This window comes from Microtus oregoni, unplaced genomic scaffold, assembly GCF_018167655.1.
Source record: "Microtus oregoni isolate MIOR12 unplaced genomic scaffold, Mior012 000005F_ref0000423, whole genome shotgun sequence".
Lineage (NCBI taxonomy): Eukaryota > Metazoa > Chordata > Mammalia > Rodentia > Cricetidae > Microtus > Microtus oregoni.
The window spans coordinates 7,071,104-7,094,450 of record NW_024543064.1 but is presented as its reverse complement, the minus strand read 5'-3'; the positions used below and the strand labels follow the sequence as shown (position 1 = coordinate 7,094,450).

Below are 23,347 nucleotides of genomic sequence, written 5' to 3'. Positions count from 1 at the left end.
TAGGCGCCAAGTTATATACCTTTATGTATTCCATACTCAGGTGAGAGTCTGTTCTGTTCCCAGAAATGCTGAAGCTTAGGATGTGGCATCGGCATCTCTGCTCGAGTCTGTCCCCAGTCCAGGACACAAGGACTTCTGTGACCCCAGGGGGGCGCCTTTACCTGGACCTTCCCAGCCTACAGCAAAATCCAAAGGGAGATTTCTGATTTCCTCAACACTTCAGGTTGGCCTTCCCTGCACTCCTTCCTGTTACCTTTGGCAGCTTCTAGAGAGGAGCACACGGACCTTTGTCTTGTTTGCAGCGCTTGGGTCCAGCTCCCGCTGGAGCAGCGGAAGAGATGCCCTGCCTGCTGCAGCTGGCCTCCGGGTGCTGGCTCACCTGCTGGAGCACATTGATGGGACCGACGAGCCCTCCGGACACTGCAAGCCTTGTAGGATGCTCAGGAGACAGCCACACAGACCTTCAATCAGATGGTTTGGGTGGCTGCCTGCCCTGCTTTAGGACGAATTTAATATTGAGAAAAATAGTTAAATTGGAAACATAACATCTTCAGTTAATGTCACTGCAATGGCTTTTGTTCTAGAACAGTGTGAATGTCATAGGAAGGCACTGGAAAGTGAAATATAACCTTTTATGGAGGGCCCAGTGGTAGAAAATTGAGCTAATGGGCAGCCGCCGCTGCTGCTGCTGCTACTGCTACTTGCTGCCGCTGCTGCCACCACCTGGGATAGATTCATGCTTTGCCCAAAGCCACATCCTCACCACACTGTAAGCATTAAAAGAAAACTTGTTAAGCCGGATGTGGTAGCACAAGATTTTAACCCCAGCATCTGGGAGGTAGAGGCAGGCAGAACTCTGTGTGTTCTAGGCTAGCCTAGTCTACATAGTGGACTTGGGTCTGCACGCTTGTAAGGCAAGTGCTTTGGCAACTGAGCCATCTCCCCAGCCCCTCACTGCTGTGTGTTGCAGAAGCCGAGACTTTGACATCACAGCTTAAGTAGCTCCTTGTGTCTCATCTTCGGTGTCTCTGCTTCCAGTCTCAAGTCCCTCAGCCCTGGCGGATTGCCTTCCCTCGCCTGCAGGGCCAGGCAGAGCGCTTCTGGCTTCTCCCCTCATCTCCCTCCTTTGCAGTTTATGTGGGAGAAGCCCTGGGACCTCCTCTCCTGCTAGCCTCGCTTACTCTCCAGGCTCCCCACTCTCCCTTGCCTTGTCCTTTCTCGCGAGCCAGTCTGTCATAGTCATCCTACCCCTGTTGACAGCTTTCAAGCCCATGAGCCCCTGCAGGGCCGGATCTGACTGTGCTGTGTTTAAATCCACTATCACCCTCCTAGAGAATCCGGCCTCTTCGACGCTGTGTCACAAGCTAGTGCTTTTCACAGACAGACTGAGAAATTACAACTGTGTTTCTCGCCCCTCCCCTTGAATGCTTCAAGGAGCTGGAAATGACCTTGAATTCCTGATCCTTCCACCTCTTAACTCCAGGTGCTACTGTGGTAGGAGCCTCTGTGTGTGTTCGTGCGTGCGCCGGAGGTTGGCAGCAGCTGCCGGCTTTAATCACGTCTCTGTATATTGAGGCAACGTGCGTCTCTCGCTGAACCTGGAGCTCGCTGATCGCTAGTCTCAGGATTCTACAGTCTCCAAGGATCCCTTGTCTGTACCTCTGGGGCTGGGGTTGCAGGTGGGTGCTGGGGACCTGAACTCCATCCCCCATGCCTGTGTGACAAGTGCTTTGTTCACGGAGTCGCCTCCCAGCCCTTTCTCTGTGCTATTTGCTAAGAAAACCAAGTGCTGATGTGTGTGATTTCAGAATTCATGGAACACTGTGTATTTTTATATTTCACACCGGCTTAACACACATAAATGACGCAGTTGGATGTTTTAGAGTGTGCAGTGGTTTTAATGTGGAAAATGTTGTTCTTCTTAATGAGGTGGATCCAAGTCGCCTCTCTAGGGAAGAGGACTGGGATTTGCCCTAGAGGACTTCTGACACTGGCTGGAGACAAACCCTGGCTGACTTACCCAGGGAAGATTCTGGAGGCCCAGCTCTGCACATTTAATTAGCTAGCTTGTTTCTCCTTCACATTTACTTATTTTCACTTTATGGATGTTTTGCCTGTGTGTGTGTAAGTGCACCAGGTATGTGTGGCACCCACAGAGGCCAAGAGTGGGAAGCACCAAGCTGCTTTAGTTTAGTTTTAGTGGTGGGGGGGGAATCACTGAATAATTTGAAAGCATTTTACGAAATCCAAGAGAGCGGCTGCATCTACAGAGCCCAGAGCTGGGGGTAGATTGAGGAGGAGCAGTGCCAGGTTCTTCAGCTTTCCCTTAGCACCGTCGCTGTGTGGCACGCTCTTCCTTTGTTGAGTAGAAAGAATAAATCTAGAGCTGCGGTTCCCAACCTTCCTCTAATGCAGCTCCTCATGTTGTGGGACCCCCCCCCCCCACCATAAAGTTCTTTCCTTTTCCACCTCTTAACTGTATACAGTTTTGCTGCTGTTACAAATTGTAACATAAACATCTAATCTGAGGCTGCTGTGGGGTCGCGACCCACAGGTTGAGAACCACTGTACTAAAGGTTTGCATCTGGGGGTTCTCTTTAGCATGAGTTATGCTAATGGGAGTTTGAGGAATTGCTAGTTTGACGGGGGATGGTCCTGGACTTGTCCCCCAGCCTGGGAGGAGGCCTAAGAAGTTTGGTCCTGCCTTCACTGCTTCTTCTGAGACATGAATCATGCTTATAGCCTTCAGAGGTTTATGGCGGTTACCTAAGTGAGGTGGTCCATTCATCCCCTGCCAGCGCTTGCCTAGCATGTGTGAGGCCCCGATCCCAAACCACCTCTGCAAAAAGAAAGTCCCCTTTAGCCCCGCACCCCACCCCGTGCAGTTCTGCCAGGCAGAGCAGAATTTGCACAGTAACCTCACTGATTCCTGTTCAGGCCTCCCGCCTTTTCTGCCCTCCTGTTCTTTTTAAACTGCTGGCCAGACATGGGGCACGTGCCTTTAATCCCAGAGTTCACTGTGCAGGAACTCCCTCTGTAGACCAGGCTGGCCTCAAACCCACAGAGATCCATCTGCCTTTGCCTCTGCCTCCCGAGTGCTGGGATTAAAGGTGTGCATCTCCATGTCTATATGTCTAGCTTACATGGTGGAATTACAGTTCCTCAGGCTTTTGATTGACTCTTGACTGGTTCTGGCTCATAAGTTCTGAGAAGCAATGGCTTGTGTATCTCGGGAGGGGAAGATCTTGCTTGCTCTCACTTGACCTTTGGCAGGGGAGTAGGCGTCGGCAGCTGCCTTGGCATGTGGTCCTCATTGTGAAGCTGCCCTCACCCAGCGCTGGCTCACCAGCACCGCGAGGGCACTGTCAGCAGGGCCGAAGAGTTTTGGAAGGCAGACGCATTTCCATGTTTGTGCTCTGCCCAAGTGTCCCAAGAGCCCAGTACCCTGCAGCCTGCCTTCTGCACAGAGATGGAAGACTGCTGGAAACACATAGCTCTGAGAAGCTGAAGGCCTGTGACATTCAGCTTGTTAGAAGGGCCACAGATGGTCTGAGCTGAGCAAAATTTATGATTGGAGACAGGACTCAGTCTGAGAGTGTGTCTTTTGTTTTTACATTTTATTATTATCGGCGTGTGTGTGTGTGTTTGCGCGCGCGCGTACCACAATGTACATGTGGAGGTCGGAGGACAACATGCCAACCAGAGGATTTCTTCTTCCTCCCTCCCTCCCTCCCTCCCTTTCTTCCTTCCTTCCTTTCTTCCTTTATTTCTTTTTTTCTTGAGACAGGGTTTTTCCTGTGTGGCTCTGACTGTCCTGGAACTCACTCTGTAGACCAGGCTGGCCTTGAACTCAGAGATCCACCTGCTTCTGCCTCCTGAGTGCTGGGGAAATGTGTGCACCACCACCACCCAGCTTATTTTTATTAATTTAAATTGTGTGTATGTGTGTGTTTGTGTGTGGCTATGCACATATGAGCACAGGTGCCCCTGGTAGAGGATCACCCTGGACCTGGAATTCGGTTTGTTGTAAGCTGCCTGACAGAGTGTTGGGAGCCAAACTCAGGTCTGCAAGAGCAGTTCCCTGCTCTTACTGGAGAGTTATAGTGAGTCTCCAGCCCTGAGAATGCATCTTCTGCATTTCCAGTTTGCAACCATGCAAATGCCCTCCCGTCAGCTTTCTGTTGCTGTGAAAAATGCAGGAGAAAATCCCCGTACACGAAGAAGGGTGTGGTGGTGGTCAGCCCGCAGCCTGTGATCAGTTGGCTCCTCATCCTGGGCCTGTGGAGACCTGTACACCACTGCATGGAGTGTGTAGTGGAGGCTGATCACTTAGTGGATGGGAACCAGAGAAAATAGTGAGCAGGGGAGAGAGGGAGGGGCCACTATCCTGGCCACACTCCCAAATGACCTACCTTCCTTCCGTCTGGTCCCATCTCCTAAAGGTTCCACCACCTTCCAATAGCACCTCAGGCTGGGGGAGCAAGTTAGAGCGTCTGGACCTTTGGGGTCACTCACTATCCAAACTGCACCAACCTGTTCACTGTTCTGAATCCTATTTCACACTCTGTGAGTGTCGCTTGCATGTATTATGCACACCAAGTGTGTGCTGGTGCCCACACAGGGGGCAGAAAAGGGTGTCCGGTCCCCTGGAGCTGGAGTTATGGATGGCTGTGAGCCACCATGTCCTCTGCAAGAGTGAGAAATTCTCCTAACTGCTGAGTGGTCTCTCCAGCCTCTCCCACCCCAGTGTTTTCGAGAGAACGAGAATCAGAGAATTTACTTCATTGTTTATTATGAATATTTGTTGCCGGGCGGTGGTGGCGCACGCCTTTAATCCCAGCACTCGGGAGGCAGAGGCAGGTGGATCTCTGTGAGTTCGAGACCAGCCTGGTCTACAAGAGCTAGTTCCAGGACAGGAACCAAAAGCTACGGAGAAACCCTGTCTCGAAAAATCAAAAAAAAAAAAAATGAATATTTGTTATTTATTTTTGACAAATCTCACTATGTAGCCCTTGCTGGCCTGGAACTCACGGTGTAGTCCAGGCTGACTGACCTTGAACTTGCTGTCCCTGCCTCCTGAGTTTGCAGAAGTGGGCCTGTACCACTAGCTTTTAGGGACAAGTCTTGCTGCTTTTGCCAGCTCTGTCGTCTTCATGGGGGCTGCTGATTCTCCTTTAGTGACCAGGGGATGGGCCAGAGGGTGTTTATTTGTTTTAACTTTTATTTATTCTTCGTGGCTTTCTCATGTAAAGTTTATTTTTTAAAATCAAGCATAACACCCAAGCACCTGCTGCCACCTGGTGGCAGTATCCCAGGGTTGCGGCGTCTTTTGATGGACCATAATTCAGTTTGTCTTGGATTGAAGTGTACAGTGTGACCAGCCTAGGTATTTGGAAGCAGGAAGCATACATCAGAGTTTCTACTTATAAAGGATAGAAAGTAGACGAGAAAGCTGTGCAGTGTGTCGTTGACGGCAAGAGCCCTGTAGCGAGCACACCGTGAATCCGAAACCAACCTGCCAGCGTCTCTTGCTTCTGCGATTGAGGCAGGAGAACAGCCTTCTTTAGCCCACAGAATTAGGATGTGCCTGGAACAAAACTTTCATACTTGAAGTTAACCTAGAGGTTCACTGCTCATATTGATTTATTTTTATTTTATGTGCATTGGTGTTTTGCCTGCATGTCTGTCTCTGTGAGGGTGTCAGATCTTGGAGTTACAGATAGTTGCTAGCTGCCATGTGAGTGCTGGGAATTGAACCCAGATCTTCTGGAAGAGCAGCCAGTGCCCTTAACTGAATCATCTCTCCAGCCTCCTTATAGTGACTTTTAAATCAAGTTTCTAATGGTTTAATCTGAAGTCACAAATCATTTTCATCTGAGAGTAACTCCAGAAAGCCCCTCCACTCACCTGCAGCTTTGATTGCCAGTTTTGCTGTTTGAGATGTCGCTGGGTCTGATCTGGAGTGCAATGAAGTGAGCGAGGTGTAGGATTGACATGGCTGACGTGTTCCTGGACGTATAGCCTGTAGTGTGTAGGACTGTGTCATGGCTGACGTGTTCCTGGACGTACAGCCTGTAGTGTGTAGGACTGTCATGGCTGACGTGTTCTTGGACGTACAGCCTGTAGTGTGTAGGACTGTGTCACGGCTGACGTGTTCCTGGACGTACAGCCTGTAGTGTGTAGGACTGTGTCACGGCTGACGTGTTCCTGGACGTACAGCCTGTAGTGTGTAGGACTGTGTCACGGCTGACGTGTTCCTGGACGTACAGCCTGTAGTGTGTAGGACTGTCATGGCTGACGTGTTCCTGGACATACAGCCTGTAGTGTGTAGGACTGTCATGGCTGACGTGTTCCTGGACGTACAGCCTGTAGTGTGTAGGACTGTGTCATGGCTGACGTGTTCCTGGACGTACGGCCCACAGTGTGTAGGACTGTGTCATGGCTGACGTGTTCCTGGACGTATAGCCTGTAGTGTGTAGGACTGTGTCATGGCTGACGTGTTCCTGGACGTACAGCCTGTAGTGTGTAGGACTGTCATGGCTGACGTGTTCCTGGACGTACGGCCCATAGTGTATAGGACTGCGTTGTGGCTGATGTGTTCTGGACTTACAGCCCATAATCTTCTGGTGGTTTTGGAAAGAGGGTGATTACAGAAACATCAGTCACTTGTTTCTATAAATGTTTCATAATGCAAATAGAATGTGATGAAATATTAAAAATATCATTCATTAATTATTGAAAAGTTCAGTCTCTAGAAATGGCCATCTCTCATTATACTGCCAGCTTAAAGGAGCAATTGAGAAGTTTGGAATTATCAAGCTAGAATGCTGGGATGGTGGTGGAATTAATCTCCACAGAGTTATTTTCTACTCTGAAACTTGTTAACCATTTTCAGCTGCAGCCTGTCCATTAAGGTGGCAGCCCGTCTACTCCGCTGGGACGTGATGGGCACCAGGCCACTCCGCTGGGATGTGATGGGCACCCTGCATTTTGCTTTGCTTAATAATTTTATGTTCATGTTGTGTTGGAAAAAACCAAGGTGATATCCTAAGAGTTTTATGGACTCAAATACTGGAATAAAAATTCAATTTTATTTTTATTATGCCTATAATTTTATTAGTAAAACAGAGTGTTAATACATGTTTGTATCAAATGTTACTATTAACTGCAAGCCAAGCTAACCACTTGCATTGTAGAATGAAAGACTGGCATGTGATTCGGTGGTGTGCAGCTGTGAGCCCAGCGATTTGGGAGGCAGAAGTAGGAGGATTGAATTTGAGGCCAGCCTGGACTACATACCATGGCCCTGGGGGAGTGGGGGGCACTAAGATTAGAGGGTGTTGAGACGTGACAGAGTGTTGGAGTTTGTGAGTGGTTTTCAGTGCCATTTACCTCCCCCAGGTGTGTCCCAGCTTCCTTCCCAGTGCAGTTTATGTGAAAAGCTTCTGGGAAGAGCCTGGGGTCTCCCAGTGGGTGAACTGCCCAGCTCATTGCGCAGCAGAGTTGCCCTCCGTCTAATGAACCCTTTGATAGAAGGCCGACCCGTGCAGATTGTGAGCTTTTCCTGATTCTGTCAGCGCCGGCAGCCATCCCTGCTGCTGCATGGGGAGGAGGGTGGCGATGCTGACCTGTCTGAGTCGTCCTCGTCGTCAGAGCTCCTGCCCCAGGAGTAGCCTGTGGCGCGAAGGAGTCCATTTTTGTCTCTGTGATCTGGGCTAGATTTCATGTGGCCTCTTCCAGTAATGACATCCTGTTTTTTCCAGAGGCTCCATCTCCTTTGACCTTGTTGATTTGTGTGCCGGTGGCCTTTCCTCGTGTGTGCACACGCGTGTGTAGCCAGCCGGCATTTGTCCTCAAAGGCGGCTGAGGGTTAGAGCTGCGGCCCTATTCTTACCTGATTTCTCCTTTTCTCCCGATGCAGTTAATAAGCACAAGCCATGGCTCGAGCCCACCTACCACGGGATAGTCACCGAGAACGACAACACAGTGCTGCTGGACCCTCCCCTCATCGCCCTGGATAAAGATTCACCGCTGCGTTTTGCAGGTACGGTGGCCAGCTGTTCTCTGTGGCAAGCTTGTCCTGGGTAGGAAGCAGCTTCCATCTGCCTGGATGACTGGACCTTTCAGGAAGGGTTTCGGTAGCTGAGAGCTGCTTGTGGCTCCAGGCAACACATGCTCTCTAACAGTCGGGTAGCTGAGCAGAGCTGTTCTGCCGGTCGAAGGGGGAAATACTTAGCATAATTGCATCGTTATGTGCTCTGCTTTGTGCAGATAGGCAGATACCGTCTAGACAAGCGCAGCCAGACGGAGCACACAGACCACGTGAGCACTGTTCAGTATAGCATCGTTGTGGGGGCCCGGGGACCTGGACGCAACCCTGGCTTTCACCTGCATCTGGGTGCTCAAATGCCAGCGTCACTTCACGGCACGTGGTCTTGTTCCTTTCGTCTACACAGACTTAAGGAACTTTGAGCCATCTTTGTCGGGAAATTCTTTTAGCCTAGATTACTTTCTTTTTTCAGTCTTTAAATTTTATTTAATTAAAGGATTTCCTATAGATTTATTTATGTGTTCGAATGTTTTGCCTGCATATGTGTGTGTGTACCGTGTGAATGCGTGGTGCCCACAGTGGTCAGAAGAGGGCATCACAGCCACTAGGACTGGAGCTGTGCATGCTGGGAATCAAACCCAGGTCTACAGAAGCAGCAGGTTCCCTTAGCCACCGAGGCCTCCGCCAGCCCCTCTCTCTGTGGTTTAAAATTGTGAATGCTGTTGTGCTATTTAAGGAACATACATTGCATTCTGAGCACATTCTCTATTTGTTTCTTTTGCTTTGGTTGTTTTCAAGACAGGGTTTCTCTGTGTAACAGACCTTGTCATCCTGGAACTCGCTCTGTAGACCAGGCTGGCTTCAAACTCACAGAGCTCCTCCTGCCTCTGCCTCCGGAGCGCAGGGATTGTGTGTGCCACCACGCCCCAGTATTTGTTTTTTACAGGCATGTACTGCCATGCCCAGCTTAGTGGGTTCATTTTTTTCTCTTTTACTTTTGTGTGTGTGGATGTTCTGCCTGAACACCATGTGCATGCAGTACCCAAGGAGACCAGAAGAGGGCATCAGAGCCTCTGGAACTGGAGTTAGAGATGGTTGTGAGTGAGCTGCAGTGTGGGTGCTGGGAACCAAACTCAGGTCCTGTGGAAGAGCCATCTCTCCAGTCCCACTTTCTGGCTTGTTTTTATTACATTTTGAGACAGGTTTTGCTATATATTAATGCAAGCTTGCATCAAACTTGTTGTCCTCCTGCCTCAACTTTCTGAGGGCTGAGATGGCAAGCATAACACCCCACTTACTAAAGTTAATAAATGTTTAATTTGAGTTATTTTATAAGACTGTATCCTGTGTCCTCACAGAAAAAAATTTGTAGGATAACATCAGAGGTTTTGGTCGTGTGGTAATTTTCCTACATTGCTGACATTTAGTGGTATTTTCCAGTCAGGTCTATTCTTGCATCGTGTCAGCCTTGGCTGGTGGAGGGCTGTCCTTTCTCAGTCCCAGAGTCAGATCCATGCTGGGATTACACATGCACATGTGTGGCTGTGTCAGGTTTTAAAGTTTTCTCTTTTTTTCCTTCCTTCCTTCCTTCTTTCCTTCCTTCCTTTTTTTTTTTTGATACATTAGCAAGGAGAAGAGGGTGTTTGTGTGTTTGTTATGTATGTAGTATTCTCTCTGCATGTGTGCCTGCAGCTAGAAGAGGGCGCCAGATCTCATTACAGATGGTTGTGAGCCACCATGTGGTTGCTGGGAATTGAACTCAGGACCTCTGGAAAAGCAGCCAGTGCTCTTAACCACTGAGCCATCTCTCCAGCCCTCTTTTCAGTTTTTTAAAACCATATATATATATGAGTGTTTTGTCTGCACATGTGTGCAGGTGTGTTAGGCTGGAAGAGGATATCAGATCTCCTGGAACTGTAGTTAGAAATGATTGTGAGCCACCATGTGGGTGCTAGGAATCAGAACCAAGTCCTCCACAAGAGCTCTTAGCCACTGAGCCATCTTCTCCAGCCTGTGTCAACCTTTAGTGTGGGTGGTCAGGCTTCATCAAGCTCTTTCCCCACTGAACCATTCCCCAGCCCCAAACAACCTTTCGCACATGAATGCAGGTTCCTACAGAGGCCAGGAGAGAGTGTTGGATTTTGAAGCCAGAGTTCTAGGTACCCAGCTCCACTGTGTTTTTTAAGTAATCACAGTTGCTTCTTCTGTATGTGACATTTAGAGCTATATCACAGTTCTAGTGTGGTTGCCTAGAATGTGTTTTGAGTGGATTTATATACATTCCTGCATTTTAAGTGATTTAAAAGCCCAGGGACTTTTAAATTGATGGAGTGGTTCAATTCCTAGCACCCACCTAGGGGCTCACAGCTGGACCTCCAGGTCCAGGGAATACAACCCCCTCTTCTGGCCTCTGAGGGCACCAGGTGCACTGACACATGAGGCAAACATAATATATGTAAAACAAAAACAAAATGTTTAAAAAAAATAAACTGGGAATGAACTTGCTTAGCCAGAGCCCAGAACCATGTGACATATGGTGGTGCATGCTTTTAATCCCCTCATCATTCATGAGGTGGAGGCAGGAGGATTAAACTGTCAGGGTCATCCTCTGATACATAGTAAGTTTGAGGAAGGCCAGCCTGAGCTACATGAGACCCTTCCTCAAAACATAGCAAAGAAATGACTGAAGCCCTGGGTTCTGCGTTCATTGCCTCCGGCCTCGATTTACCAAGCCAGCTGTGTGTGGCCTGTTTGTAGGGCTCAGTCCTACTACACAGCTAAGAATACATTTGCGCCTAAGCATCAAGAATAGATAGATTCCAGGCACCTCTCCAAGTGCTTTATAAATAAAAATTTGTATTTAATTCTCTGCCACTTGAAGTAAGAATGTTTTCTGCCAGCCTCATTTTAAAGAGAGGAAGCTCAGGGGCTGGAGAGCTGACTCAGGGGCTAAGAGCACAGGCTGCTCTTCCAGAGGACCCGGGTTTGTTCCCAGCACCTACGTGGTGGCTCATGACCACTGTCTGTAACTCAAGTTTCCAGAGATTTGGTGCTCTCTGTGGGTATCAGGTACACGGGTGGTGCCTAGACATCTATGAAAGACAATACTCACACACAAAAGATAAACATATAGAAGTGTTTTTAAAGAGAGAAGGGGCGGGGGAGTTGAGGCCCAGAGCTGTTGAGCTTTCCACTCGGCCTTAGAGGTGAGATTCTAGCTCAGGCTGGACAGGGGACACTCTGTCATGGTGTTCTTTATAGCTGCAGGAAGTCAGGAAGGGAAGGGGACAGACTGGACCTCACGTCCTAACAGCCATGGAGGGAGCACTTTCCCTCTTCTCATGAGACTGAGTTTACTTTTCTGTCCCCGATGATGTAAGACGTCTTCTTTCATTTATTATTATTGTTTGGGTGAGTGTTTGTTTGCTTTTTGTTTGTTTTTCTTTGTGTAGCCCTGGATGTCCTGGAACTCTCAATGTAGACCAGGCTGGCTGCGAACTCAGAGATCTCCCTGCCTCTGCTGGGATTATAAGTGTGTGCCACCCCCAATAAGATTTCATTTTGCTGCCCAGCGGTGGTGGTGCATGCCTTTAATCCCAGCATTCAGAAGGGAGGCAGAGACAGGTCTACAGAGTGAGTTCTAGGACAGCCAGAGCTATACAGAGAGACCCTGTCCTGAAAAAAAAAATTTAATATTTTTATACCATTTATCAAATGTATTTGGAATGAAGCAATACCTATAATATTTCATGGTTTTAGGAGTCCTCAGTTCTTTTTTATTGACATATAAATGAGATAAACTAGTCAGAGACGCAGTGTAGAACCAAACTATGGTGTAATTGGACTGACCTGCAGTCGACCCGAGTCGCCCTTAACCACTCACATATTCCTTTTTCGTTTTGAGAGGGCGAGAGGGTCTCACTGTGCAGCTCCGGTTGTCCTGTGTAAACCCAGACTGCTTGTTCGTTTCCCGGCCCCTATATTAATCACAACACTGTTTCACCAGTGGCTCGTGCATATTTCTAGTTAGCGCTTAACATCTTAAATTAATCCATTTTTATTAATCCATGTATCGCCATGAGATTTACCGGTAAAGTTCCAGTGTCCTTGGGCAGCTACATGGCGTCTCTGACTCCGCCTGCTCTCTCTGTATCTCTGTTCAGATTTTCTACCTGGCTTTACTCTGCCCTGCCATAGGCCAGAGCAGCTTCTTTATTAACCAATGGTAATAAAATATGCACAGCACACAGAGGGGAATCCCACATCGGTCCTGGAACTCACTTTATGTAGACCAGTCTGGCCTCTAACTCACAGAGATCCGCCTGCCTCTGCCTCTTGAGTGCTGGGATTAAAGGTGTGTGTTCTATACCTGATCTTTTTTCTTTTTCTTTTTTAAAATATGCAATTCATGAACCAGAAAAGTCAGCCTTTGTAATCCACTGAATTTAAAAAAAAATCGTGTTCACAAGACTGTTCACCCATCAACCCCTCTCCCTTTAAAGCATTTGAGCACTCCAGGAAGCAACCCCCACCCCAGTTCACTGCCCTCCACAGTGCCTCAGTTCACGGCCCTCCACAGTGTCCTCTCAGCCCCTGGCAACTGCCATAGGTTTGCCTGTTCTGGCTGCTTTCCCATAAGATTACCTCCGGTGTTTAGTAACTGCTGTTGATTTCAGGGTTCTGTGGTGACATCCGCCAGACCTTGGTCCTCTTAATTTCTGGGTAGCAGTCCCTTGTGTGGACAGGCCACATTCTGGTTTTCCCCCATCCATAGGTAGACGTTCACATTTTTCCACTTTGGCTGTTTTGTGGATGTGTACTCCTGACGGCAGCAGGGGTTTTGACCTTTTGCCTGGGGCCTGAACAGGTGTATGGGATGTGGAAGGGAGCACCTGCCGTGCCTGGCCATCATATCTCAGAATGTCTCCCTGGTGAGGCTGAGCAGACAGGCTTTAGAGCCAGCGGGTAGCGCTTGAACCCTGGCCATGCAGCCTTCAGCCAGTTACTTACCCCACAGTTTCATCCTCTGTGAACATAGAGTAGTTTAACACCTGGGGGCAGGGGGTAACCCTGTCTCAAAAAAACAGGGAAAACCCCCAAAATTTTAACACCCTTCGGCTTGGGGAATATTCGTTTGTGTACATGTGTCTGAGAGCTTAAATTCACAGCTGTGGACTGGGTGGTAGCTAGGGTAGAGCACTTGTGTAGCATGGTGTAGGTCGACCCCGACCCCCTCACACCAGAGATAACAATAGAACAAACCTGTCTAAAGCAGTGGAGCCTTGCCTGGTCCAGAGTGTGAGATGGGACGTCTGCTGCTTCCGTGTTAACAGTGGAATCCTATTTAACATTCAAAAAAATACATCTTCAGGCCAGCAAAATGGTTTAGCGAGTAAAGGCACTTGCCACCAGTCTGGGTCCCTCATCTGTGGTGGAAGGAAAAAAATGGACTCCTATGCTGTCCTCTGACATGCACACATGTATGCACATGTGCACACACACAGAGAGAAATAGATAAATGTAATTTTGTATTGTTTTGGTCTTACTTCTTAGCCTTGGCTGTCCTGAAACTCACTCTGTAGAGCAAGCTGGCCTCAAACTCACAGAGATCTGCTTACCTTTGCCTCCCGAGGGCTGGGATTAAAGGTGTGCGCTCCCACACCCAGCAATAAATGTAATTTTTAAAGATGTTAATGTATAGTCTCCAATTTAGTATTATGTGGGAAATAGGCTTCTGTCTCTTTATATAAGTCTTCGGTGTCCGATTTCCTCACAGTTCCTTCAAATTATTTTTGTGTTGGAGCAAGGCCAGACATGGAGACTTATTCTGGGATCGTTTTGGCAATGAGTTTGCTGTCTCAACATGACTGGAGATGGCTGTGAGCTCATTGTCAGGGAACTGACAGTTCCCAGCTTGTCATGGGGCTCTTTGTGGGCCACTTGTCCTTACTGCTTCCGGAAGTCAGGTGCCATTTCCCGGGTGGGGAAACTGACTCAAGGTCTGTCACTCACGACAGCAGAGATGATGACCTTGTCCACTTTTGTCCTTAGCACCCTCGCTAGGTCAGTGCTTGGGACACACTGGCACCCCATGCGTGTAGGGAGAGAACAAATGAGTTTAAGCTACACATCACTGATATTAGAGTTGCCAGACAGCCTGGGTTTGCTGTGCTGGCTCTCCGAGAACGTTCTGGTTTGTGGTCCTAGCCCCTTCTGGGGTGTGTGTAAGTAAGCGCTGAGCTCACGTGACAGCGCTCTGAAGCAGACACATGTGTGATACGGATCATCTTATCCCTGACACCTCTGGTATGTGTTGTCAGTATCAGACACGTGTGCATACACGGCCAGGTCCAGGTTGTTTCCTTGGGGTGACCTAAGTTGGTTCGAAGGAGGAAATGCATCAGTTTGCTGAGGACCCTGCTGTGGGCGTCATCTTCTTAGACGACGGTGGTGACTCCCTCTCTTTGCCAGTCTTCTTCTTTTCTTTTTAAAGGTTTATTATTTTTATGTTTGCTTCTGGCTATTCTCAAGTCTTTTTCTCTGGCCTACAGTCAAGTATGAGTGTTTTGCCTACGTGTGTGTATAAGCACCACTTAGTGCCTGGTGCCTGCAGAGGTCAGAAGGGGGCATCAGATCCCCTGGAACTCACAGACACTTGTCATTCAAGAATTCTTTAGGGAAGAAAATTTCCCTTGGCAATATTAGAAAATCTTAGAGTGGAATAAAAGGAGAGAGAGAGAGAGATTGGTGAGTGATGGTGGGGCACAGGCCTTGCTGGGTTCTGGCTGGCATGGCTGGGACTCTGATTCTCCACAGGAAGACAGGGTTTTAGGAGGTCCTCTGCAGTGCAGTTATGTGGAGTCTGCATGGAATAGGAGGGGCCAGGGCCGGGAGGAAGTGGCACCGGAGGCGATTCTGAGAAGTTCTTCACTGTAGTGTGTGAGGTCCAGGGGACAGCCGAGGGTCGTGATGCCAATGTGACTCCATATGATGCTGGCGATGTCTGTGAATTGTGCATAAAATGGAAGAAGAATGGGGCGGGGGGGGGGTCAGTGCCAACCAGACAAATAAATAAATCAATCAATAAATAAGCAAATAAATCAGTGGTTTTCAACTTGTGGGTCGCCACCCCTTTAGGGATCAAAGGACCGTTGAAAAGCACAAATATTTATAGGTATGAAGTAGCAACAAAATAATTTTATGAAGCTGAGTGGTAGTGGCTCACACCTTTAATCCCAGCACTTGGGAGGCAGAGGCAGGTGGATCTGTGAGTTCGAGGTCAGCCTGGTCTACAGAGTGAGTTTCCAGGACAGGCTCCAAAGCTACACAGAGAAACCCTGTCTCAAAAAATTAAAAACAAACATCATCAACAACAATAACCCCCCCCAATTTTATGGTTGGGGGTCACCACAACATGAGTAGCTGTATTGAGGGGTCACAGCATTAGGAAGTCTGAGAACCCCTGAAACAAACAAGCTTTAGCTCCTGCGAGAGTGGAACGTGAGTGACATAAATACAAGTTAAGGAGGGACGGGTCAGGAAGCTCTGTGGGAAGGTTCCCCATCGCTCAGTTGGCAGTGAGAGACTCCTTGCTGTGCTAAACAGGGACAGATAGGAAGTGTTGTGGGGGAAACTGAGTCATGCCTGGGACTTGCTGAAAAATTCCCCATGCAAGCCTGAAGATGGTAAGGATAAATGATGTTAGCCAAACCATGCACACACACATATACACCACACAAACACAGAGATACACACATACAACAGACACACACACGTACACAACACAGAGACACACACATATACACCACACACAGAGACACACACAGACACAACAGACACACACACGTACACAACACAGAGACACACACATATACACCACACAAACAGAGACACACACAGACACAACACATATACACAATAGAGACACACATACACAACACAGAGAGACAGACACACTACACAGACACAAACATAACAGACACGCACACAGACACACCATACCGAGAGACATATATACACAACGCACACAACAGAGAGACATACACACAACACAGAGACAGAGACACACTTCACAGACACAGACACAAACAGTGACACACATACAGACACATGACACAGAGACACACACACAATACACAGACACACCATACACCCACAACAGAGAGAGACACACACACAATACACAGACACACCATACACCCACAACAGAGAGTGACACACACACAATACACAGACACACCATACACCCACAACAGAGAGTGACACACACACAATACACAGACACACCATACACCCACAACAAACACTCAACACACACACACACACACACACGACACAGAGACAGAAACACCACACACACACACAGGCCGCAGTGCCATAGAAAGCCCCATTAGCTAAAGCCAAGGTTCTCACCCCAGACTTAACTCCACTTCTTTTCTCTGTTGGTTTTTCCCTGAATGTCCCTCCGCACTTCCTGCTGACTCTGCCTTCATTAGGCCGCCTTCCCTCCCCCCTCTGGTGCTGCAGAATCTCTTACTGACCACTTGTCCCACCTTGTGTCCACAGCTGGACCCAGCTGCCTCATTAAAATCACAGCTATGGGCTAGATGAACAGATAACACGTGAGGCCGTTTGCTGGCTGCCTCTGCTGAAGCCCCCTGGGAACCCAGCTTGTGCAAGGGTAAACCCCTTCCCTGCTGTAGCAGCCAGCCAGCTGCTGAGGCTTCAGGTCACTGTAGGCAAAGGACCCAGTAGAGGGGCTTTAAATAAGCCCTGGAGGGTTTCTGAAGCCCCTTGGCAGAGCCCGCGACAGTAGCCAGCTGCAGTACTCACAGTCAGTGGGGCTCAATGAGAAAGAGTTACACACATCTGCTGGTCTCATTTGGAGGGCAGCACAATGTGCTTACAAGTCATACATGTTCCTGTGTTCATCAGCTGTGTCTTTGAAGGCACTCTTACAGGCTAGCCCCACCGCCAATCACACTGCAGAACAAGGTCATGTTTAAAACTGACATACTAATTCCCAGTCTTCCAGACAGACCTCCCTTCTGTATTCTTTCCCTGGGCAGGAGGAGGCAACATCAGGCTTAGTTTCTCAGTTATGCTCTGACCCCATTGACCCTGCCTTTAAAGTTCCTCCCATATCTAGGGCTGTTGCACCTCGAATATACCTGATCTCATCTAAAATACCCCCAGAGGGGCTGGAGAAGATGGCTCAGGTTAAGAGCACTTGGCTGTTCTTGCAGAGGACCTGGGTTAAGTTCCTAGCACCCATATGGCTCACAACCTCCTGTAACTCCAGTTCTGGGGTTCCAGCACCCACTCTAGCCTCCACAGGACTGCACATATGTGGCACACATAAACTCTTGCAGGCAAATATGCATGTACATAAAAAGATCAAGCAACAAGACAAGAGTGGCCTCCCAAACATGAACTTGACCATTTCTTGCCATCAGGTCTGGTCCCCAGCATCTGTTGCTGAAGTGATCCAGGTACCATGTTTGCCCGGGCAATCTTGTTTTAGCAGAGCCGAGGGAGGTCCCTTTCAAACCTTCATAATCTTGAAGTCCCATTTGCTGTGGGACAATGGTCTGTACCCTGTCACTTGTATTTTAAATAAATGCTGATTGGCCAGTAGTCAGGCAGGAAGTATGGGCGGGATAATGAGAATTCTGGGAAGAGGGAAGTTACCGTCTGCAGTTATCACCCAGATGAAGACTGGGAACTAGGCAGGACAGAAACTTCATACAACACCCATTTATCCAAGCAGCTGTTCATTTCCTTCCCTCTTTTTTTTTTTTAAATATTTGTTTATTTATTTATTATGTATACAATGTTCTGTCTGTATGCCTGCAGGCCAGAAGAGGGCGCCAGACCTCATTACAGATGGTTGTGAGCCACCATGTGGTTGCTGGGAATTGAACTCAGGACCTTTGGAAAAGCAGCCAGTGCTCTTAACCACTGAGCCATCTCTCCAGCCCCTCCTTCCCTCTTGATAGAAATTCTTGCATCACTCTGAGAGGATGGCTTAGCAATGCTTCTGAGCCTTCTGTGGAGGCTGAGGCAGGAGGATAGCTTGAGCCTAGGTGTTCAAGACCAGCTTGAGCAACAGAGCAAAGCCCTGCCTCCATTTTTTCCCATTGCTTGAGTATAGGGTGTCCTCGGCCTGTTATTTGAATGTCGCCTCAGTGTCAGCGATCAGCATTTCATGCCAGGGTCCTGTCTGTATTGACTGCAGGCCTAGGGGCCTTGCCGGGAACACAGGCTCACATGATACGGAGCTGCCTGCCGCATTTGCCCTGTGCTCTGCAGCAAAGTGAACTCCAGTCAGAAATTGGAGCATTTACACTGAATCAAAGATTGGCAGTTGGGATCATCTCACAACATGTCTTTTAGTGCGGGAGAGAGGGCTCATCGGTTAAGAGCGCACACAATTCCCAGGACCTATTTTGGGTGACTCACAGTCACTGGTAACACCAGCTCCCCTGGGATCTGATGGCTCTGGCTCCCAGGGCACCATTACTCATCTGCATATAAACATAAGTAAAAGTAGTGAAGATAGAGCTTTATAAAATAATACTAATAACCAAAGCATTTTCATACTCCAGTTTATTAGCCCGTCCTAGGATGCTGGTTGGTATCACTGCCACCTAGGTTCTAACTCAGGGTGTGTCTCTGTAATAGGGATCAATAAAGTTTTCTTGAAGACCTCCACAGGGAATATTTAGGTTCTGTAGTCCATAGAGCCTATGGCAATGGTGTAAATCGACAGTGAACTTAGCCATCACAGTACGCAAATGAGAGCCTGTCTGTGGTCCAGGCAAACATCGATGAAGACAGATGTGTGAATTTTAGTGTAATTTTCTAATGCTCTGAAATACTGTTTAAAATGGTAACTGTCTGCTAGGTGTGGTGGGGTGCTGCTATAATCCAAGTACCCAGGAGCCTAAAGCAGGAGGATCGTGGGCTGGCCTGGGCTACAGAGTAAATTTCAGGCTAGCCTGGGGCTCATAGTAAGATCCTATCTCAGCTTGATGAAGTACTTTCAAAAAGGTAAAATCATTCTTTTAGTACACGGGCCTTTCAAAAAGAGGGGCAACCGGAATCCGGCCCTGATTCCATGGTCTGCAGAGTCTGGCCCCATGGCACCCCGGCCTTGTAGCCATGCAGGAGACCCTGCTATGGTGGTGTCTGGGCTGCGTTCTCTATGCAGTGTTGTGAGCCCTGGGTGGCATGTGTGGCTAAGAAACTGAAGATTTGGTGTTAATTCATTTAAATGGATTTTAGTTTAAATTTGACATTCCCCGTGGCCAGCCTCTACCATGTTGGGCAGGCCTCATGATAGAGGAGGAGACATGGATGGACAGCTTCCTGCTGCACGTTCACTGGCAGGAAATGGCCTGAAGTTGCCATGTGGCTTTAGTGACCGCAGATGTGTGCTGAGTGTTTGCTGTGCCAAGCAAGGTTTTAAGCACCTTACATGTTTCAGCTCCCTAGATTCTTACTGTCAGTCAAAAAAACGGATAAGCCACAGTCTCATATGTCAGTTGAGACAAGTGAGCGTTGGGTTATAAGGTTATGTGAAATTCAAGGCACAAAAAAACACGATCCGCCAGACAGTGGTGGTGGCGCACATTTTAATCCCAGTACTCGGGAGGCAGAGGCAGGCGGATCTCTGTGAGTTTGAGGCCAGCCTGGTCTACAGAGTAAGACAATGTCTCCAAACAAATGAAAATACTTAGGTTTACTTATTGTCATCAGAAGAAAAGTCCTATGACACGTGGGGTGCCGGGAAACCCTAGCAGCATTCCACCCCAGAGTGAGTTCAGGTGCAGTTACCTAATAGCTTAGGTAAGCAGGGTTCAAAGTGGTGTGGGTGTGAGGACCGGGTGTTTCCTCCTTAACAGCTCTGGTAGCTGTCTACCGAGCGTGTGTTAGTGATGTAACAGTTGTGCAGCTGTCTACTAAGCATGTGTTAGTGACGTAACAGGTGTGCAGTTGTCTACTGAGTGTGTTAGTGACGTAACAGGTGTGCAGCTGTCTACTGAGTGTGTTAGTGACGTAACAGGTGTGCAGCTGTCTACTGAGTGTGTTAGTGACGTAACAGGTGTGCAGCTGTCTACTGAGTGTGTTAGTGACGTAACAGGTGTGCAGCTGTCTACTGAGTGTGTTAGTGACGTAACAGTTGTGCAGCTGTCTACTGAGTGTGTTAGTGACGTAACAGGTGTGCAGCTGTCTACTGAGTGTGTTAGTGACGTAACAGGTGTGCAGCTGTCTACTGAGTGTGTTAGTGACGTAACAGGTGTGCAGCTGTCTACTGAGAGTGTTAGTGACGTAACAGGTGTGCAGCTGTCTACTGAGTGTGTTAGTGACGTAACAGTTGTGCAGCTGTCTACTGAGTGTGTTAGTGACGTAACAGGTGTGCAGTTGTCTACTGAGTGTGTTAGTGACGTAACAGGTGTGCAGCTGTCTACTGAGTGTGTTAGTGACGTAACAGTTGTGCAGCTGTCTACTGAGAGTGTTAGTGACGTAACAGGTGTGCAGCTGTCTACTGAGAGTGTTAGTGACGTAACAGGTGTGCAGCTGTCTACTGAGTGTGTTAGTGACGTAACAGGTGTGCAGCTGTCTACTGAGTGTGTTGGCGACATGTCCAGTTCTTATAAGAAATGTGTTGCACCTTTGACGATATCCTTGTTGTTCCGTCTTCATCCTTTCTTGAATTACTGACATGGGTTTATCTTTTCTCCCTTTAGAGAGTTTTGAGGTGACAGTCACCAAAGAAGGTGATGAAGGGTTCTTTGTCTCCCTCTCATGAATATTAACCCACTAACTTGTTATAAAATTGGGAATCAGCCATTAAACGGAGCAACTGCCATGCCGTCCCCTTATTTATTCTCCTAGTTTTGTTTCATTTTTTTAAGTGTATTTATGGAAATTGTATGTAACCAGACCCTTGGTTAGAAATATCTAGAACTCAGACATCCGTTTGAACTGCGTGGACAGGACTTGCTTGGGACAGTTTTCTAGTCACTGAACCCGTGGAAGTGTGCAGGCTTCTTTTTACGAGAAATGGCTTTGCAGCTTCATATTGCATCAGAGCGTTAACCTTGTCCTCCCATGGGTGTGCGTGGAACCAGGGAGCTTTCCAACCCAGAGAGTTTAGCCGTAGTGATTTTGTCGGCTGGTGTTCCTCTCAGGGGAAGCCAGAACTGGGGAATCCTAGCGGATCCCTCCCTGTGGCAGTGGATGTCAGCTGTTGAAATGGATGCCTGAAAACTTGGTATTTCTACCCCTCTTCTTTAGCAGTTTGTTTTGATTCCCTAATTTAGCCAGGCTCATTGCACAGGAAGACTTGATCTTTTTTTTTCCTCGACAGAATTTCTGTAATTATGATGCTGGTCCCACATGTCACACTTCTTCTCTCAACGCTTAACTCTCCATTTTATCCTCTCTCTGGTGCAAACCCAAAGAACCGCCCAGTGCTCAGACCGCCTGGGAGCCTGGTGTGCTCAGGCCTTGGCTGTTGCTTATGATGTCCTTGACCCTCGAGCCCTGGAAGTGCTCCTGTGGAATGCCTGTCTATGCTCTCTCTCTTGTATCCCTGCATGAATGGATGCAAAGTAAACCAGTTGCTTGGAAAGCCAGAATCCGCTTCTACTAAAGTCCCAGAACTCACCCGTGTTAAAGCACAGTGCCCCCACCCCCGCTTTGTCCACGGACCCTACAACCCCCCTGGCTGCTAAGTTGTTGTCGTCTATTTTCTTTGGGGGCGGGGGCAGCGCGCAGAAGGTTCATGGGGCAAGGCACACTAATCTGCTCTACTTTACTCCCCAGGTGAGATTTGTGGCTTTAAAATTCACGGGCAGAATGTCCCCTTTGATGCCGTGGTGGTGGATAAGTCCACGGGGGAGGGACTAATCCGCTCTAAGGAGAAATTGGACTGTGAGCTGCAAAAAGACTACACGTTCACCATCCAGGCCTACGACTGCGGAAAGGGACCTGATGGCACTGGCGTGAAGAAATCTCACAAGTAAGTCGAGAGCCAGGAGAGCCGCCCAGTAGTGCGCATGCGTGGGGAGCGGCAGTGGGACTTGGTCCCCAGTGCTCCGAGGTGTGAGATGGAGCAGGAAGAGTCCTGCAGGGTCACAGACGGGTTGGAAAGGTCTTTAAGGGTGGACTCCAGCCTGGGTGTCCTCTTTTGTGTTTAACTTCTAGGAAGAGCCTGATGGGTAACAGGTTTTCAAAAAGGAATGAGTGGTTTTATGCCACCGAGTATTCTTGGTAAAGAAACTAAAGCCTTACAGGAACAGTGAGTGACATGTGCCTGCTACTGAGGCACTCGGAAGGCTGAGGGAGGAGGATCACAAAGGCAAGGACTGCCTGGGTAACATAGTAAGACTTTGTCTCTGGAGGGGGCTGGGAGCAGGGACAGAGATAGACAGACAGACACAGATACTCACACTCACACACAGCCCCATATTGAACTTTTTCCTGAGGAAAATGATTTTGTTATTCTTTTTGGTTTTTTTCGAGACAGGGTTCTCTGTGTAGCCCTGGCTGTCCTGGAACTCACTTGGTAGACCAAGCTGGCCTCGAACTCAGAGATATCCACCTGCCTTTGTCTCTGAGTCCTGGGATTAAATCACCATCACTGCCTGGCTGATTTTGTTATTCTTATCTTTTCTTGTAAACTCTAAACGCGTAAGCTAGCTAACTTGTGGAGGAAGTTGACATGACCGGAGGTCACTATAACAGAGAGGGCTGTAGAAGAATGGGCATAGAAGTCTAGACTTTTATCCCCTCAACACCAGGCCAATTGAATGTTGCTCAGCCTTAGTTCCTCGGTACATTGCTAAGGAAAAGGGATGTGTGGGCAGCATGGGCGCCACATGGATGAGCCTGGATCGGGATGCTCTGAAAACAGGGTATGATGAACTAGTGGAAAACTTCTCATTTTCACACAACGTGACATCCCTTTGTTCATTTAGAAGATTGTGTTTGTGCTGAGGACGAAGCCTGGGCCTTGTGTATGTCAGATAAACACTTTGCAACAGGCCTATATTTCCAAAAGTTTATATTTTGACCAAAAAACCTGATCAGTAGGTAGCCCTTGAAGTCTACATAAGTGTCATTATTTGGAGACTGGCTCACTGGCGCCCAGCTATGAACTTGGAAAGTGGCAGTTAGGAGTGCTCCTCCTGTACATCTTCATTTGTGGAACCAGGACTGAATGAAAGGGGTCCTCGTGGTGACCTCTTCCTGCTCTGTGACAGTAGGACAGAACTTGTTTCTACACGT

General features: G+C 48.3%; 1 protein-coding gene across 4 annotated transcripts in view; it reads left to right on the top strand.

Moving 5' to 3' along the window:
- LOC121448109 (calsyntenin-1) overlaps positions 1-23,347 on the top strand; it is a 66,077-nt gene that overhangs the window by 24,182 nt on the left and 18,548 nt on the right. For 2 of the 4 annotated variants that reach the window (XM_041651818.1, XM_041651816.1), the window contains exons 2-4: positions 7,922-8,044; positions 20,803-20,832; positions 21,884-22,079. In XM_041651818.1, the coding sequence (XP_041507752.1) occupies positions 7,922-8,044; positions 20,803-20,832; positions 21,884-22,079 (349 nt within the window). The remainder of the gene's footprint in view (positions 1-7,921; positions 8,045-20,802; positions 20,833-21,883; positions 22,080-23,347) is intronic. The other 2 variants (XM_041651819.1, XM_041651817.1) reach the window with 1 other exon arrangement.